Here is a 19,483-nt window from a genome sequence, read left to right as displayed (position 1 = left end):
GCCTTGCTGGCCCCTGCCACTGCTCTCCCTGTCCGGCCCTCGAGGCATTCAGATCTAGTGCTCTGTCCACCTCCCGAGGGGCCAACTCAAGGTAGCCGTACGGTTCCTCTGTCCCATTTCATCTGGTGTTTCACAGCCCTCCCGCTTACAGTTTGCTGAAATTTGGATTTTTGTTCTGGGATCTCATTGAGAATCAAAGTTCTGGGGACTGCCGTGCTCATTCGTGGCTATTTTTAGAGCACCCGGAACAGCCTTCGATACAGAGTAGCCAATGAATACTCAGTGAATAAGTGCGCAGGACTCTTGGGGCCTGCAAGTGGACCACTGCTCGCAGAAGCCGGGGAAGTGCAGGAAGCAAAGGCGAATGCGGCAAGCTGTGCCCCAGAATTCGGAGCCTTTCCCCCCTTTCCAAGTGTGTACCTGTAGGACTTTCTGGGCTTGAACATCGACCACAAGGACTCTGCTCAGTGCTGGCTGGGCCACGTAGATGTACCGGTTCCTGACGTTGACTGCAGATGCCCACTGGCACCGCTGGGTGGCGTCTCCTTCTCGGGGACAGATTTCTTCCTGTAAGGGGCGAGATGCCATGAGTGTTCTTCCTTCCTCCCCCGACTCTCCGCGGTCCCCTCTTCCCTCTTCCTTGGGGCTGGCAGAATGTTGCTCACAAGCCTTTGCATGTCTCCAGCCTTTCTCCCACCTCCCCAGTGACAGGTCCCCATAACCCCGTGTACGCTCTCCGTCGTCAGCACTCCCTGTGCGGCACTGTCTCCCTCTCCTTGTCCCTGCCGCTGGCCAGACAGTTCCGGAAGAGTGCCCCTCACTCTGTCTCCACTTCCTCGTTGCTCCTTGGCCTTAGTCCTTACCCACAAAGCTGACACTGTGCTCACGAGGTCAGTACGGACTCCCTAGTCGTTAATACAACCTGAGGCACCACCTGATGGTGCTGACCACTGCTGCTTCTCTCCCTCCCCGCATCCCCATGCTGAGCCCTCTGCTCTGTCTGCAGATCTATGGAGTACCCAGATTTTTCTTTTCCTTTCTAAAACTCCCTCCTCCATTGATCTCATCGAAGCCCATGGCTTGAAATACAGTCCACACGTCCGCAATGAACTGCCTTGTCCACTCGGGGCCGTAATGTGCATCTCAGACTTGTACATCAAAACCAATGGTCACATTCACCCCTCTGGTCTGCTCATCGAATCACAAACTCAAAGCTCTGTTGTTTTACTTTCCTAGACCAAAACCTTTGAGGTTACCCTGGAGTCTTCTCCCCTGCCTTCATCTCCCATCCAAGGCGTCCTAAATCCTTTCAGCCTTACCTTGATCACTCCCTCCTCAGCACATCTGCCCCTGGCCCCAGCCACGCTGCTGCCCACAGCTCCCAGACTCTGCTCCCTGGTTCTCGCCCAGCCTTCCCGGCCCAGTCTCCACAGCCCAACCGCAGGATCACAGTAAACCGTGAGCCCCGTTGTGTGGCTCAGCGTCGCCCTCCCTGATAGCATTCCTTCTTGCTCAACATAAAACCCCAGTGTTTCCCGAAACCCGCAGGGCCGTCTGCAGTTTGGTTCCTGTGTCCTGTCTCCCTGCTCACCGGCACACTTGCTGTGCCTCCTTCCACACCGGGCCCACCAATGGCTATCCTCCTGGCCAGGAATGCTCTTCTCCACATAACTGTCGGGTTTATTTTCTGTTTTCTTTCAGTGTTCTGCTCAGATGTCACCTTCCTGAGAGGCCCTTTCTGACCTCAGCTACTTCAGCTACCCTAGCCCTCCTTACTCCCTCACTTCTGCTGCAGTTCTCATTTGATGCTCGATTTTATCCATTTATTTGTCCACCTATGCATAGTCTGTCTTCCTGTACTACATTGCAGGTCCTACTTAAAGGAGCCCAGAGTATCCTATGAAACCAGGTGGGAAATGAAACAGAAAGCAGCCTGGGGTGGGAGGCTCAGCCCTGGGGAGTCTTCTAGACAGCTGGATCCTGAGCAAGGAAGGCCTTTTCTGGATCTCCCACTAGCAATCATTTCTTCTGCCTCTGTCCACGCCACTGTCCCTTTCTACTTGGCCTTGTGTTTCATTTATAGCACCTCTGCCGCTCTGGGCGCATGTGTGAGTTCATGCTCTCTGTCTAGGAGAGGATGCCTGTGCGCCAGCTGTCTGTCCACATTGCTGTCTCCACCCTATGGCCCTGAACTTCGGGAAGCCAGAAACCCACAGGTGTCCCTGCCTTGCCTGGGGCTCAGTGCGAAGCAAAGGCTGCTAGATGGTGAGAGGAGAGGTGGATTGCTCGGCCTTGGAACGATTGGGAACCACCACATACAGCTGGTGGAATTTAAGACCTGCATGCCCCAGCCATAGAGACTCACGTAGCTCATGAAAATCTTCTCTGTGGGTTTGAGGTGCCTCTGGATCTCACAGTGCACAGGGTGGATGACCACAATGCCATCGTCAGAGAAGACGTAGAACATGTTTCCCACACTGAGGCCTGGGAAGGGCAAACACAGCACGGTCGGGCCCCTGTAACAGGGTCCCCCAGGCAGGCCACATGCAACCCGGAGGACACAAGACACAGGCAGTTTGGGTGCCACTGGTGCAGGCCCACAATGCAATTCTGGCAGAAGTGGGGTGGGATGAGCGGCCGGCTGGAGACAGCCTGCTTGGTGGTGGGAGCGAGGGTGGGGAGAAAGGGCTGCTAAGGCTGAGAATCGGTGAGCCCCTCTCCAGCCCTGCGGTACCAACGCTGTCCTGGACACACACAGTTGCCCTATGTGGTATCATCTAGCACTGGCCACCAACGCAAGTTTACAGATAACCATGGCCTTGGCTTGGACATTCGTTTGGCCTTTCCTGTTCTGAAATGGAAAACATCCCTTGGTTGGTTGGTGTAGATTAGTCAAAGCAGAATGGATCAGATGGTGCCAAAAAGGTACAGGATTTTGTTTTGAAAGCATTTATGTACAGCGTTGTTTCTTGTAAGTGGGGGGCTAAGGGGGTAGGTGGATGGTACTGCTTTCTCCACACTGGGTCCCGGTGTCTACCCCTCCTTCCAGACACTCCGGGGGGCCGGGGTTGGCAGTGCAGCACACACCCTGGCCTTCCCGTCTGGCCCCGCGGTGCTCTAGGGCTGTGGCTTTTTGGGACAACATACTTGGGCCTTAGACAAGGGACCTGGGGAAGACAGCCCAGCCGATGACTTTAAAGATGAAGAGACTGAGGACCGAGGAAGGGAAGGCCTTGGCTGGGGCCACCGGCCTCTGGGGTTCGACCGTGAGCTGGAGCTCTCACTGCTGTCCACTCACTCTCTCTCCCTGAGGGCAGCCATGGCGCACAGACATGTACCGTCTAGCGTTCCTCCCATTTCTCCTTTCTCTCTCCCTCCTTCCATTTCTTCTAATGCTAGAAAATCAGGATTTGTATAAATTCTAAGAAAAGTATGTAAGTAAGGACTCTTTCCTAGCAAGCTGACAGAGCTGGTGCTGTGGCGTAATGGACTATCTGGGTAAGTTTTTAGGGAATTAGAAAAGAGTAAAACTGGAAAATAGGAATCGTTGTCTCGCCTCCTTCCAGAGCCTGCAGCACATGTCTTGGCCTCAGGCCCCTGGTGACTGGGCAGTGTCACTGTGCGTGGCGTGGCCTGTGCCCCTAACAGTGCCAGATGAACTGGCATGAGTGCCTGTGCTGAGAGGGCTCTGGGTTGGACGGCCCCTGCCACTGTGTGTAGCTGGAAGCCAGCCCTGCAGAAGGTGCTCGGCCCAGCTCCTGATGGGCAGTCCTGGGCTGTCCCTCAGGAGCCAGAAAGCTGGCTATCTGCAGATGCCTTGTCTCAGCCTCCTGGCTTCTCCACGTCTAGAGCCAGCGTGCCAGCTCACCTTTGCTCTGAACCACTGCACAAATGGCTTCCACTCACACCCAGGGGTTGGAGGGCTCCAGGTCCCTGCTAAACCACAGCCCCCAGGAGCAGCCTCCTTGGGCTGGTGGGAAAATCGGCAGCTGTAAGAACCAGCGTAAGATGGCATCTTCCGTGTGCACGTCGGTTTGCGGCAGTAACTACATTTCCAGTGGAGCGCAGCGCCATGCTCACAGCGCGGGAGTATGAGGCTCCACAGATACACATTCGACACGTAACCGGCTCCCAGGAGAGCCAGGCTCATGACCCAGCCCCAGAAGCTTCTGTTGAATCTAGCTTCTGCTAAAAGGGTCTGAAGGAGCTTTTTGCTTTTGTCTGCTCTCACCATCTCCCTGCTGCTATTGAGATTTGAGTGTGCCATTAGGCCTGTGGCCCTTCCTTTTGGCGTCTGTATTCCCTGTCTCCAGGGTGGAGCCCTAGCAGGGAGGGCACAAGTGTCCAGCTGCCCACGCATGATAGGATTTTTTCGCTGCAGCATTGCTCTTACTGCTAACCCTGTGCCCTGAGAGACCTGTGGGTCTGACACGGGCAGTGGGTTTCTACAGCTCATTTCACACCTCTCAGGGCCTCCTGCCTCCTTCCCAGCTCTGCTTCTGAACCTTGAGGCCCTTTGCAGCAAGCTCTCTTAGCAGGACACCACCTCTGAGGACAGCGCATGAGCGGTGTGCATTGTGCCCAGCGGTGAGGCTCAGGCTGCAGTGAGAAACGAGGGGTGGCTCATGTCTGGCAGCTGCTGCCGGCAGCGACTCCTCACATTCCGGGTTCTGCCTCTCAGACCTACAGCATCAGCTCTGGTGCTGACTTCCAGGAAACCATTTTGAGGCTGCGTCTGCTCGTACACACCAGATGGCAGGGATGCCACGTGAAGGGCTTTTGGAAAAACAGAGGAAACACCCTGGCTCTTCAAGAGGGAGCTGTGTGCTTAACCTGCAGCGCGGGGTTTGTCTCCTGCCTTTTGCTCCACTTCTGCCCACCCAGCTGGAGACCAAGTCACCCGAGGGCGATGTGGACTCTGATCTGGTTCAGAGGTCACAGGATGGGGACGGGATTGGGGACATGAGCACACACAAGCAGCGCCCCAGCTCTGCCCCAGCTCCTGTGTCTTTGTGCTATTCTCAAACCACCCGAAGTTGTCAATATCAGACCACTTTTGGTGTACAAAAATGGCATTTACATACGGCTCAATCCAATAGCTAAAGATTTGTTTCATAAATAAGATATGCTTTTGAAAATCTATACATTGAAAAATACATATTTACACAAATCGTTTGTTTCTCTGTAGCATTTTCTCAAAGCATAATTAAGGCACAGTTATTGTAGATGCCAGGGGGAATGTACTTTTTTTTGGGTGGGGATGTCTTTTAAAGTTAATTTTATTCATTTAGTTTTTAGCAGTGCTGGGGACTGAACTCAAGACCTCATGCATCCTAGACAAGTGCTCTGCCACTAAACGATATCCCCAGCCCTTTGGTCTTTAAAAAGCAACATAAGATAGGGGCCGGGGATTTAGCTCAGTGGTTTCGCAGCCTGCTGCGCAAGCGCAAGGACCCGAGTTTGATCCCCGGTACCAAAACCAAAAAAAACCATAAGATAACAAAGCACAAGACCTGGCGTGAATATCAGCTACTGGGAAAAGTCCGAGGCCCAGATCTGAGCGGGAGCTTCTGCCATGCGGTCTGCTTCGCCAAGGTGATAAGTAGCTTTCGATGGAAATTTTCCATTTAAAAAAATTGCCATTAAATACACCAAGAGGTTTTGATTTGATGTGTGTACCATTTGAGTTTGACTCTGGCCTCCCTGCACCCATCCTGTTTGGCTTGTGGGCCCTACTGGTGCACTGCTTCGTGTTCGCAAAACTGACAGCGGCTCACGGAGACGTGGCCCTTCACAGACCCACAAACACACATGGTCACAGGCACGACACAACAATCAGGTTTGGTACCTTCCTCTCTCCAAAGAATGTTTGCCACTGCACCGCAGAGTTCGGACAGCAGGGACGTGATTGCCAGAAGGGAAGAAGGAAAGCGAGGTCAAACGTGACTGTAGCGCTTCACTCTGCCCAGGAACACACTGCTACCTGCCCGTGATGTACAGAATCTGCATCCTCCACACGCTTCCAGGGCTTAGGACCCTTTTGACTCCTAAATGAGTCTTGGAAATTAGGACCCAGGATCGCAACAGTTAATGAGATCCCCATATTTTGTGAATGATAAGGAGTAAAGGGATTTCTCCCAGGTTTCCTGAATTGGTTCCAGGAGGACTGATTTCCACTAGGATTCTTCCAGGAGGAACATGGGAAATACTTCTGATTGTCTCCTTTGATTACAAAGGCTTGGCTTGGAGTCTTTGAGGGGAAGAGACTGTGACCAGCACCCACACTCACCAACTCTCACTTGGAGGCGTGGGGCAAGGTGGCAGTGGCTAAAGGGACAGCGCACTTACACACCAGATGGGTGACCGTCCCTGGGATACGGGCCACCACGCTCAGCGGTGCGCTGAGGTCCTGCAGGCCCTCCTCATCCGTGGGACACACGTTCCCAGGATCCCCCAAACTGGACAGTACTGAATCCTATATAGTCTATTTCTTCCTACATGTGTGTACCTATATAATATTTTATGTTAGGCACAGAAGAGATGAACTACAACTAATAGTAAAATATGACAATTATAACCATATACTGGAATAAGTTATTTAAGACTTACGAATTTTCTATTTCTGGAATTTTGGATTTAATACTTTCAGACCATGGGAAGCAAAACTGCAGATAAAGCAGGACTACCACAGGATGAGCTAGCTCTGGGTCCCTGAGAATTGCTGCACCTGGTGGGTGGACGCCTGAGGAATTTTGTGACCGGGGGCAGAGGTTCTGGTCACATAGCACCAGGAGGCAGAAGTGGGGCTGGGACGCTGGAGCCCTCTGTGGTCCTGCATGCCGTGTGCCGTTCAGAGACGTCTGCGTCTCCAGAGCTGACTAGGATGCCGGGTGGGGGGGAATCTGCACACTTTGGGAGCCCCAGTGCCCCGCTTTATGCACAGAGAATATGAGTTTACTAGGGCCTTCAGGGTTCATGGTTGAAGGCCGTGGCCCTGGTCATTTTGGGGTATTTTGCCACCTGACACCTCCCAACCGGCTCGGCCAGGAGCTTCAAGGCAAGAGCGAACTTACGGGTCTTCCTGGCCGAGTCCTCGATGAACAGTGAGGAGATGTCTTCGTCCACACCCACTTCATTCTTGGCAATGCAGGTATATGCGCCTGTGTCTTCATACCGAACGCTGCCAATGTGGAGCTCGCTCCCGTTGGCTGCAGAAAGAACAGTGCTCGGGGTGGCACACTCAGCCAGACAGAGCCCTGGCAGGACACAGGGCAGCCAGTGTCCCTTCTAACGTGCCCAGGAAAGAAAGGCACAGCTGAAATTACCCAAGGGTGACCTGCAAACTGATGACACTTTCTCATTATGGCTCTTGAAAGTCTCCCCAAACTATGTAAGCCCAGGTATCAGGGAATCTGGGGGAGACATCTGTTGCCTCCTTAAATATTGGGCACAGAAGTGAATCCTGCCTCTCATTTGCATTCCTGGGGCTGGATGGGAATAGCCCGGAGGCACATTGGTAGTTCTTACCCAAAAGAGAGAGCTGTTTGGACATCTGGGCCGAGACATCCATGCCATTTTTCAGCCAAGTGATTCTGGGCATGGGGATGCCCTCCGCGTGGCATCTCAGGCTGGCCGCCACCCCGGGCTCCTGTGCCTGGGATTCTGGGTAGACGCGGATGACTGGTGGCACTGTGGGTAAGAATCGGCGCAGGTTAGAGAAGGCCCTCGCCTGGCCTTTGTGCTCATGGCGCAGTCCTGACCCTGTCCCAGCGAGTGAGCCCGGGAGGTGACTCTGGAGTTTGCTTTCTCACCAGCTTACAGTGATCCTCTTTGGCAGCCCAAGGTCTGAAAGAAAGGGCTGTGAAATGGATTGCAGGCAGTAAACACGTCAGGCATTGTACCCTGTAATTCACAGCTTTCATCATTATTCTAAATATGATCAGAAAGACATCTAAATAAATATTTAATGCCATTCAGCTGCTACATGTAAAAGCAATGGTCCCTGGAATTTATTTCTGAATGAATAAAACTCAGATATATTATTTCTGTTATCAAAACCATTGGACAGGAGCTTAATTTCTTGTAGGAAATGCTTTGCAAAGCACTTCTGGGCACTGACAGGCAGGGTGACTAATTACATCACTGCTCTGTGAAGGCCATTGATTTTCCAGTGGGTCATTTTTATTTCACTTCCCAAGTCCTGGAGCCCAGGTGAAAGGCCAGGTGTGCCCTCTTTGGCGGGGGAGTGACCTGGCCCAGGGCCACAGCAGTTAAGCATGGGGCTGAGGGGCCAGACAAGCTTGGGTGGGCGAGGCTCTGGTGCCTCCCACAGTGCTCTGGGCCTTCTCATGCAGGCCGGCTGTGGGCAGACACCGGTAATGATGTCTGGAGGACCCTTCTTCCTGCTCTTAACTCTGGGCCCAGGAAATAAATTCAACATCATTTTCAGTGGCAGTGAGGGTTCATATTTATCCATATGTTTTACTCCACATATTTCCAAAAAGAGGGTTGTAGGAGTCTATGTAAAGCTACCAGATTATTAAACTAAACAAATGAGTATATGACAGACCTTTTGGAGACGAGGGAGTTGGATTTTTCCAAAAGTAGACAACTGTATTGCCCTAGGGGCACCTAGAAGTTTCTATTGTTCAATATAAAAGGCATCCCAGGACTTTAGGAGACAGGATTTTTCTTGGGATCAGAGCATCCAGAAAAATTATGCTTATGTTGGAGGACACATTGGCAGAGCAAGGTAGTGGAGCTCCGGTGATCTGTGCCGGGGTTGGCAGAGGACAAGAGAAACTCCACTGCCTCTTGGGAGAAGTAAACTGAGCTCCTGTCATCAACTCAGCTTGAGTTTCAAGCCTTTCCTTGGCCAATCTTGGGGGCAAAGTTGGGGAGCAAAGGTGAAATCCAAATGGATAACTGGCAAAGGCCATGCTCCCTCCCTCCCTCCCTCAAATGGCCCAGAGCTGTGTCCACAGCATGAGTTCAGAGCACATCACGGCCTACAGCACAGAGACCCAGGAACACGACTGTTGGGTCATCTTCCCAGTTTCTCCTTGTTAAATGTCACCTTGGGAGAGCCTCAGGATATGGCAGAAGGGCCTCATCCCAGACCCGGCGAGTGGGGATGGAGGAGGTACGCGGGGCCAGCAGCGCAAGCCTGTCTGAGGACTGCTTAGAACATAGATGTGTGTCTCCCTTCTCTACCTCCTTGGTTCAAAGAGGAAACAAAGAAACTTCCCTACAGCTTCCACTGGCGAGAGGGAGACATGGGGCTCAAGCTGAATAGATAGAAGCTTGGCTGGGAAGTTATAATTAAGAGCACAGAGACAGGCTGTGCGGTGATTAGAGAAGGTGGAGAGCAACCCGACTTCATGACTTGTCGTGGCCAGGAATTGGCCATCAGTGAGCTTGGGCTCTTGCTGGATCACCTCTGTTCGTACAGGTCTGCCTACAAACCCCAAAGTAAACTGCAGAAAGTTGAAGAATCAATAGAGATGGAAGCAGAAACAAATGAATCAATTAGAAAGCCAAGAAAGAATAACTGATAAATAAATCTAAAAGCTAGCTGTTTATAAAAACCAATAAAATCACTAAAGTCTGATAAGTTTAATAAATGAAGAGAAATAGAGAAAGAGCACAGAGTGCATTAAAAATGGGAGAGTACTGTATTCAATTATGGGTAATAAATGTGAAAATCTTAATGAAACATCATTTAAAAGGGAGCTTTAAGGTACCAACATTGAATTAAGGAGGGAATATTTTGAAAAATTTAATGTGCTAACCCAAAAGACACTCACATTAGTTTTATAGGAGATTTCCTTTGTAAAATGGAAGGATTGGATAATTTCTAGAGCATACAACAGGGAAGACATTTCAAATTCCATCTAGAAACTAGTAGAACCTGGACATCAAGGTCTAACAGAGAGAGACAGAGTCACAGAGAGAGAAGAGGGGCAGAGAAAGGCACACAAAAGGGTCAGCTACAGACTCGGGACTAGGTAGACCACAACCCTAAGTACACTGTTAACAACTCAAATCTAGCATGGTATTGAAAGAACACACTGAGACCGAGTGTAATATGTTTCAATGGCTAGTAGGAAATCTATAATTAATCATATCCAAAGTCGAAGGCAGTCAGAAGAAAAACCATTTGATTTTCTTGCTAGACACTGAAAAAGCTTTTGAAAAAAATTCAAAATCCATTTCTTGGGTGGGGGGAACCTCAATAAAATAGGAACAAATGGTATTTTCCTCCTACAATTTTCCTCCTATCTCTACAAAAGGAAAGAACGGCAGCATTCTTTCCAGAATGAGGAAACATTAAGTAAGGAAAGAGAAAAAGGAGAAAAGAAAGCCAGTATGAGACTCTGACATTATACAGGGTGTCGTCGGTGGAAGGCAAAAGATGAGAGGCACAAATATTAAAAAGATGAAAAAAATATTTTATGTGGATATCTTTCAGGTAACAAACCAAAAAAAAGGGGTAAGGATTAATTCAATAAAGAGGTTGGTACCAAAACACACAAAAGTAAAAACTTCCACACATATATATATATATATATATATATATATATATATATATATATATATATATATGAGCTATTACCAGGAAGAAAATAGAGTGGACCTAAGTGAAGAAAAATATAAAACCTCCCTGATGTCATGAAGCGTCTGGAATAATTGGACAGAGATGTTCTTTCATAAGAAGTCTTGCCATGGTTAAGAAACACCATATGCCACACTAAGCCATGCATTTAACCTAATTCCCATTTCAGTCCGTTGGGTGGGGTCCGACAGAATCATTCTGAATCTATCTAGAAAGGGAAAAGCTGTATGAGCAAAACGAGACCACTGTTGAGAAAATTTGGAAAGTGACAGCTTTCCAATTGATGATGGTCAGATGATGGTCGCTTTGGTAAATCAGACTTTACAAAGTATTACGACGCCAAAGGGAGGCTGAGGGGCTCTCATCTGTGACCCAGCACCATGTTCGTGACCGTGGTGGATTTTGCAAAGGTGCGATTCTGAAACGCCAGCCAGGTGTCAGCACCGTGCACACAGCAGTGACGGGGCCTCAGTCCCTGAGCTCATGGGGCTTTCCAGCTGAGGGAGGTGATGTGACACTCAAGTATAGGGGTGAGGATCACTCCCAGGGGCAGCTTCGGAGGACAGGGACAGTGGTCCCCGAAGACCAGGAGAGCGGGCTCCGATTCTCCCCACCTCACTCAGGAAAACCTTACAGTCTGGATGCCCGGGCTGCCTGTCTTTTTGCTGGTACAGGGTTTGTCCAGGAAAATGGGAACTCAGGAAATGGGCCTGGTGTCTCCATAAGTGATTTGTGGACTGGCACCCACTGGCCTTGGCCTTAGCACTGATCTTTGACAGGAAGCTGTGGATTCTCAAGGTTTTCATACTCCAACATCTACCTCAATACCTGGGGGCTTGGGAAAGCACCATGCTGGGCCCACCCTCCGGGTTTGAGTCCCAAGGTCACAAGGAGGGAAGGAATTTGCAACTAACAGGCTCCAGAGGAGACCTTGAGACCGCCCCACCTCGGAAGCCTTTTCAGACCAATTCAGCTCTAATTTTGAACTGAAAGGCATGGAAATGCTCCAGAACAAAAGAAAGCCAGCTAAAAGCCAAGGGTGTGGAATGAATCATCCATGTAAAAATGCCTGACACTTTGGTCTCCGTGGGCAGAGGTCTGAGTAAGACACTTTCTGCTGGTCGTGAGGCCTCCTTGAGTTATGGACACCCAGGGGCCTAAGAAAACTCCTCCCCTGTCTTCATCCCTGCCTCAGGAGGACTAAAGAGAGGCCCCAGACATCTGCCCACTCCAGCTCCCGTGCTCTCTTCCTCCTCTGCCCTGCACCCAGGCCATGCCCGTCTCCAGAAGGGCCTCCTCTCCTGAACCCGTGCTGTGCCTTCTGGACCTCGTGTTCTGCCCATGGCAGGGTCTCCTGTGAGAGTCGTCCACTGCTTGCTCCCACAGAAAACTGCTTTCTCCTGGTGCTGCTGCTTCTGCAGCCTTCTGGGTGGCAGTCCCTTTCTCTTCCTGCCTCTGGGTTAGGAGGAGGGGTAGGAGTGCTCTGTGGCCCTCATAATGACTTCTAGACCACTCTCCTTCCCTTCTCCAGAAAAATGCCCAGTTTTCAGTGCCAAGGCCTGCCCACCTCATTCCTAGATTCCTCCCTTCCCGCCCTTTTCCTGGACTTGCCTCGAGCCTCTTTCTTTCTCCTCAATTTCCTGTTTTCTACTCGATCTTCCCTGTCACCCTAAAAGATGCTATCTTCTCCTATCTTGAAAACGGGAGGTACTCTTTTTACTCCAACTTCTTTTGCCAACTACTCCCCATTTTCCTCCTTGCATGTGCCTTGAGAAGTTGTTCACGCTTGATGGCTCTAACTTCTCTCTTTCCCTCTCCCTTGAGCCAATTCCAGTTACAGCATACCGTGCCACTCTCCTGAGACCGCTCTTTGTGGGACTGTGTGATTCAAAAGTTAATTACTCCCCTAGGTTCTGTTGTAAATTTGATGGTTGGAGTGTGTTTGCCTTGGGACAATGGACAATCAGTAATAGGGCGAGGTTACTCAGCCATCTGTTTGCCCTAAAACCAAATGTCCCGGGGCCCAGTATCTATAGGACAGTCTGTAAACAGGGTGGTCGTAACTATTAGTCAGGATGTCTGCTGACCATCAGCATGTGACAGTGAGCCACTAACCTTTGTTCTTTTTTTCTGTGAATCCACACGTTAAACGCCCCCTTAACCCCCTATAAAACAACCTCGGACTCCGAGCCAGTTGCCTCTCTGAGCTATTTTGCTTCGGGAGTGCCGTCTGGCCAGACTAATAAAGGTCTGTTTTCCCAACATGGCCGGTGTGTTCCTTCCCGGGTGGTCCTCGCTGTAGTCAGCTCCTTGGAGCATTTGGTAAGGCCTTGGTCTTACATTCTGGAGGCACCGCTGGGATCCCCAGGTGTGCTCCACTTCAGCTCCTTGAAGCATTTGGTAAGGCCCTTGGTCTTACATTCTGGAGGCACCGCTGGGATCCCTGGGTGTGCTTCACTGTAGTCAGCTCCTCGGAGCGTTTGGTAAGGCCCTCGGTCTTACAGCTCTTCTTCAGGGGCCACCACTCCTACATGCTGGTCCTGACCCAGGGGATACTCCCTGGCCTCATCCTCTCTGAGCTGCCTGCAGCACTGAACGGGGCTGAGCACCCTTTTCTCAGAATACCAGCTTCACCTGACTGTTGCCCCGGGCCTTCCTAGTTTCCTGCTGCTCCCATGCCTCCTCTTTCCTAGTTTGCTTTGCTGGCTTTTTTCTCCCCCCGCCAGGCGACACGGCAGTGTCAGAGTTCTGGGTCTGGACATTCTCTTATCTCCATCACCCTTTGGGGATCCAACCTGGCCCACTGACTTTCTATACCATGCATCCTCTGATGCATTTGATTTTACCTCCAGCTCGGCCCTCACCTTGAACCCGAACTCAGAAACCCACCTGCCAGCACAGCACCCCGGAGCGCCCCTGCAACAGACACCGCATGTCTCTAATGTCCAGGGAGCTCCTCCTCTCCCCTCCTATCTCAGGAACGGCCCCTTTCCTCTTCCGGTTGTCAGACCAGAACTTTTGGGAGTCACCTTTGACTCCCTCACTGCCTTCACACCACTGTCACCTGCTCAGCGAAATCTTCTCGTGTCCTCCTATGTAAAGTGTGTACCTTTCATCTGACTCTTCTTTCTCTTTTGTTTTTCAAAAATTCCTCCTTCGCACCTTTACCGCTGATGTGCTTCCCGAGGGCAGGCCTTGTGCGCCCAGTGCTGAGCTGGCCTGCAGCTGGAGGCAGCTCGGTGGGTGTTTGCTGGATGAGGTGATGGTTAAACCCTGCAGGGTGCCGTGCAGTTGGCAGCAAAGGGGGAAAGAGCACTTTCAGGACAGGGAACAGTGAGGGGGTGCCAGGGAGTCAGGAGGACCAGTGTGGTGGGGAAACAGGAGTGTGTGGAGCATGGGGTAGTGGCAGTGTGGCAGGAGGGGAGGCCCAGAGGTGGGCAGGGTCAGGCTACAGTGCACGTGTGTGTGTGTGTGTGTGTGTGTGTGTGCACGCAGGCGCGCGTGTCTGAGGACAGATGTGTGGCACTCGTGGGGAGGAAGCCGCAGTGGGCCGGGCCTCCCCTTGTTCTCCCGAGCGGTTGCTGTGGGGCAGAACGACAGCGCGCGGCTCCGGGCACCTGAGCTAATGCAGGACCTAGGCTCCCTGGGTCTTCGAAGACCACTGTCCTATAGCAAGAGTGCAGTGACACGGAAGGCAAAAGCCGAGGAACTGAGAAGCCAAGAGGCCCATCTTCCCTTGAACTGACTACTAGCTGGTACTGGAGACTGAACCCAGGGCCTTGCACTGAGCTACATCCGCAGCCCTTTAGTTTTTATTTTGAGGCCAGATCTCATGATATCCACTAAGGTGCCCAGCTGGGCTTGCAGTTCTCCTGCCTCCGCCTCTCACAGTGCTGGGACTTCCGGCATGCACCACCGCGACTGGCCAGGAAGTTCTTTTCTAAGTCACTGCTCAGTGGGGTGGGAGCTTGCCACTGCTCAGAGGATGGCAGTGTCCTCCCCGGGAGATGAGACAGTTGCCAAGTCTGCGGTGGGGAGGCACAGGCCTGGCTCGGCGTGAGCGCCTGCTGCCCCTGCTTGCCATGGGCAGAACCCGTGGCTGCTAAGATGCCAGTCTGGAGCCAGCCTCTGCCCAGGCCGGGCAGGGCTCCACACAGGGGCTCTGCGGCTCCTGTCAGAGCAAGGCGAAGGGTACAGCTTTCACCCAGCCACACTGCAAGGACACAGCTGTTTCCCTTCGGCTCTGACCTGCCCTTTTCCTTTCGGGTTAATCTGAATACTAAAAATAATTTGTAGTTAATATATCCTGGGCAAACGCATTGTTTTCTTGTAAATTTGCAAAATCTTCAAATGAAAAGACAACAGCCAGGCTCATTTTCTTTGGGAAACGTCTAGCATTGCTGAGGTAAAAGGCAGCATAAATATGTCCTTTAGTAAGAGGTGCAGTCACAAAAGCACCAAGCTGGGGTAATAAACGGCTTTGGAGATTATTATTGTGTTCTGGGAACGAATCGCTACTTGTCTGAACTATGGGGAGGTCGAGGGTATTCTTAATTTAATGGATTAATCATTTATGTCTCAAGTTCCTGCTCCTCCTAGGAAAGCAATGTGGGAGCTTGCACAAAGTTATAAATCATGTCAGGTTCGGGCCTCATCTCTGGGAGGCCTGGGCTATGGGCAAGTTATACTAATAATGTGAGAGAAGCAGCAGCTGCCTGAAAGGGTTCCCCTTGGGCCACCAGGTCACTGAAGAGAAGCTCCCAGAGGACGGTGGCCCAGGCTATGCCAGGGGTGCTACCTGGATCCTCTCACCATCGGTGTCTACCAACTACAACTAATACGGCTTGAGATAAAGCCCCACATATCCGGGCTGGCCCACCTTGGACTCGGCATCTCATGCCAGGCATTTCCCACTCATTTTATGCATATCATTTGTCATTGGGCCCAAAGGCAAGAGATACCATTGTTGGTCCCATTTCACAAGTGCATGTGCCTACTTGTTTAAGACTTTTTGCTAAGAAAGCAGCAGCCCAGCTCTAGGCCTGGAAGGGCTCAGGGTTCGTGTCTTCAGCCTCTGTCAGCGGGGCTGCCAGCTCGAGTCTGCTCGTTGTCTCGGGGAAAACGGCCCGGGGCCTGCTCCTGCCCACACAGCTGGCCTGGCTCCTCTCTTTTCCTTATCAGCCTCCCATTCCTGTCTTCCTTCTGACGAAGGAGAAAAGCTAGAGTTCGGGGCACACAGCAGTGCTGTCTGCTCAGCCTCAACTCAGCAAGCCAGACGATCTGCTGGGTCAGAGGAGACCAAACTGGACTCCAACCGCACAGCAGGGCACCTGGACTGAAGTTCACCTGAGCTGCTCAAGTGCATCCTTTGTGCTCTCGACTCAGGCCTGAAGTGGAGGTGTAAAGGCGCATCTCATGCTGCCCTCTTTCTCCTCCCCACAACACTTCCTGGCAAGACAATGAGCCTTCCATCCTGAGCACTGCCAGGGCCGCTCCTCCCCCAGCTTGCCCTGCCTCCAGGCTTCCTTCTCTGGCACTAGGCTGTGGCCTTTGGTTCTTGCAAAGCGGGGTCAGCATGGGGAGGTCCTGGCGTATCTGCGATTGCACTTTCCCAGGCTTGTCTGTGGACCTGAGCCACCTGGAGCAAAACATACGCAGTTGTTTTGCAACCAGACATGCAGAGCATCATCAGCCTCTGGTCCGCAGCTGTCCCTAGACCAGCCCTGTGGGAAGAGTTGCGGACATTGCCTGCCGGCTGCACGGTAGCCTCGCCCCTGAATCCCAGGCTGGTTGGCTCACCCAGGGTGTCATAACTAGGAGCCCTTGGGTTACATCTGGCACAATGCAGATTCCTCATCAAAGGCCAACAAACATAGCCATAGCTTTAATGCCTCCTTACGCAGAATCCCAGAGTCAGCGGAGAGGAACTGCTGATGTAATAATTCTCAACACCTTGCTCATGTTATTGTGGGCTCAGCAGCCATGGCTCAAAGGATTTGGGGCTGACTTGTGCTTCCACATTATTCCCTAGTGCATGCGCACCCTGCTCAGGCCTGCGGGGTGACAGGAGGGATGGGTTTGGCTGGACAATGCTAATGCCCCTGGGTGCTGATCTTCTGTAGAACTGTGGGCAGACATGGCTTGTTAGGGTGGCTGGAGTGGCCAGGCTAGAGACCACAGCAGCTCCCACACTATGTTGTCTGTGGGGTACACTCCACACTGCAGGCGTTTGTTGGGGCCTCAGCAGCTTGGCCTGACTTGTCCGCATCCCTCAGCACCCTGGCCCTCGGGTTCATCACCCGAGGAGGTTTTGCGTAAAGTCTCACGTGACGACTAGTCAACAGGCCCAGCCTTTCCCAGCCACTTATAAGAGATGGGATATTTTGGACTCAGAGATTTCTTTAGGATGACAGAACACAGGCAGGGGGTTGCTCTGAGCAGCACTGGGGGATCTCGCGGAGACATGCGCGGAGCCATTTACTAACCATTCACCTGCAGGACGTGGGTCTGGAACAGCTGCTCATGGCCGGCGGCGTGGCAGGTGTAGTTGCCCATGTGGACGGTGGTCACCTTGCTGATGTACAGGGAGTCCTCCTCCCCGAAGTCCTGCACGGGCAAAGAGGACAGTGAGAATGGCCTTTCAGCCCAGTAGGCATCTCTGGCTTTTCCAGGAAAAAGGAAATCTTATAGCTACAGGCGAGAGGCTTCCGGCCGCCCCCTGGCCCAGCCAGAGCAGCCTGCGGGGTCCCCTCTCCTCCACACTGTGGGGGCCCCGGCCCTGTAGCCCACTTACGGTCTTGCTCACCTGGCATCCCCATCTCCCTCCCTCCAGCTTTCACTAGAACAGCCCCTGGGCCCCTTCCACTCGCTGCCTGCGCTTCCCAGGGATCTGCCCACCTGGTGGGGAGCTCGGATGCTGGGAGGCGCCCGTGTCCAGCAGGGGTCAGCAGACTTTAGTAAAGCTCTCCATGCTAAGTATTTATCAGTGAGTCTGATGACTTCTATTACTCAATTCCATCCTGACAGCATTAAACAGCCATAATGACAAGTGAATTACTAAGTGTGGCTGCATTCATGATGTTTTATTAAAGGCAGTGAGCTGGAAACCACAGGCTGCAGTTTGCCTGTCCATGGTTGATCCCTCCTGGATCCCCAAATTCTTCTAGGTAGCTTGCAGGGATCTGAGTAACCCAGGGGAAGGGGAAGAAGAATATGCAGCAAACCAGAAAATCAAGGGAGGGACATAAAAGGGAGCCAGAGGGCAAAAGCCCAGGGGTCTGTGCAGCCTCACAGGCGGATCTCATTGTGCCTGGGCCCAGGGAGGGCACACGGGGGCTGCTGGCTGTGTCGGAGTCCCCAGCGCAGCACAGGAGCAGAGCAGCAGACTGCCCCGCCAGCTGTGCTCTCGCAGAACGGGGTACAGTGCTGGCCCTTCCTTCCAGGTGCCAACTGCAGATGAGTCAGGGTTGGAGCTGCCTGGAATTCCATGGAGATCCCCGACCAGGTTCGGGTTTAGTTTCCAGACGTCTTCCTTGCAGCTGTGGGACAGAGGCTGGTGGGTGAGAAAATGGGCTGTGTGCTGCTGTCTTTGAGGAAGGATGTGGAAGCCTAGCGGCCGGCTCCAGGAGACCCACGGTGTGGCTTGAGATCCGCTATTGGCCCCCAAGACCCTCTGGGCGCTGGTTTCCCACCTGCCCATTGGGACACTATGTGTTCCATCTGCCTGACGGGGGTTCGGTGAACACTTTCCCATGACATTTTTGGGGGATGTTATTCTTCCTGTTATTAAATGAAAACACAAAACTCCTCTTGAGCCCTCGTGCAGATGCCATCCTGCCTGCCTTCCCCCTGCCCAGCTGGGCTTCCTCTTCCACAGAAACACTTCGGGGGCAGGGGAGGAAGGCTCCAGCCATGGTGTGCAGGCTCTGCCCCCTGAATCTATGGTATTCACACCCCAGAGGTCCAGCCACGACCACCAGGAGTCTCTGAATTGCTTTCTGGGTAATTAGCTCACACAGGGGGTGAGAGAGGCACAGGGCAGGGCGGAGGCAGGAGGGTCACTAACGATACACGTGGCTGGCTCAGCCTCAGGAACAACGCCCCCGCAGTGCTGGAGGGGGTTGACTGAAACCTCGCTCTGCCTGAGAGCCCCATTTCTGCCATTCGGTGGAAACCTCAATAATGAAAATAAGACAGCAGATAGCTGATTTGTCCTGTGTCATAACAAAGCCATAAAGGTTTATCCCTGAGCTGCTTATGAAAGTTAATGGCTAGTCAATGCTGGGATGACATATTTCTAGTCTAAGTGGTTTCCTGCATCAAAATCCGAGTCTGGAGGAAAATATGTTTTGCAGGAGTCTGTGCAGCGGGAGGCCAGGCATCCTGAGAGGGCTGGGGTTGGGTGCAGTCCCCCCTTTGGATCAGGGGCTTGCAAACTAATTGGTGCCCACGTGTTGGGAGTCAGGGCAGACTCTGTCCCCAACGGCAGCGCGAGAGCTTCCGGCAGGGAGCCCAGCGCTGAGCTCCTGGTGTTTTCCCTCAACACTGTCTTCCTGAGTCTTCTTCACACCCATGGACTCTCACTGAAGCCAACCTCAGGCCCCCTTGCTCTCATCCCTACTCGATGGGGTTGCTGGACACGCGTGGACCCCACTTCCTCAGACTGCAAGTGGCCGAGCCCAGGCGGCTGCCCCGAGTCTGAAGCTCCTATGATCACCCGAGAGTGGTACCCTGTTAGCAGCCACACACAAGAGGTTAATCAAGAGCCAGAACTTGGTATAATATCTGCGGGTTCTGCATCCGCAGATTGAAGCAGCCACAGACGGAAAATATTCAGGAAAAAGAAAATGTCTGAGCTAGGGGTGCTGG

At 52.3% G+C, this 19,483-nt stretch overlaps 1 protein-coding gene and 1 long non-coding RNA gene across 6 annotated transcripts in view; one reads left to right on the top strand and one right to left on the bottom strand.

The window, feature by feature from the left end:
- Window positions 1-19,483, bottom strand: part of Fstl4 (follistatin like 4) — a 381,739-nt gene that overhangs the window by 21,110 nt on the left and 341,146 nt on the right. For both annotated transcript variants that reach the window (XM_004836583.4, XM_021241322.2), the window contains 6 exons: window positions 17,101-17,221; window positions 7,528-7,689; window positions 7,074-7,208; window positions 5,849-5,875; window positions 2,366-2,484; window positions 421-567 (listed from right to left, as the gene is read on the bottom strand). In XM_004836583.4, the coding sequence (XP_004836640.2) occupies window positions 421-567; window positions 2,366-2,484; window positions 5,849-5,875; window positions 7,074-7,208; window positions 7,528-7,689; window positions 17,101-17,221 (711 nt within the window). The remainder of the gene's footprint in view (window positions 1-420; window positions 568-2,365; window positions 2,485-5,848; window positions 5,876-7,073; window positions 7,209-7,527; window positions 7,690-17,100; window positions 17,222-19,483) is intronic.
- The window catches only part of LOC147823010 (uncharacterized), a 121,988-nt gene that overhangs the window by 82,752 nt on the left and 19,753 nt on the right, over window positions 1-19,483 (top strand). The gene's annotated exons all lie outside the window — the stretch shown is intronic.

This window comes from Heterocephalus glaber, unplaced genomic scaffold, assembly GCF_053883595.1.
Source record: "Heterocephalus glaber isolate CG9 unplaced genomic scaffold, H.glaber_assembly_v1.0 deba00001606, whole genome shotgun sequence".
Lineage (NCBI taxonomy): Eukaryota > Metazoa > Chordata > Mammalia > Rodentia > Bathyergidae > Heterocephalus > Heterocephalus glaber.
Note: the sequence above shows the minus strand (reverse complement) of the source record. Positions and strands in the feature narration are given on the sequence as shown.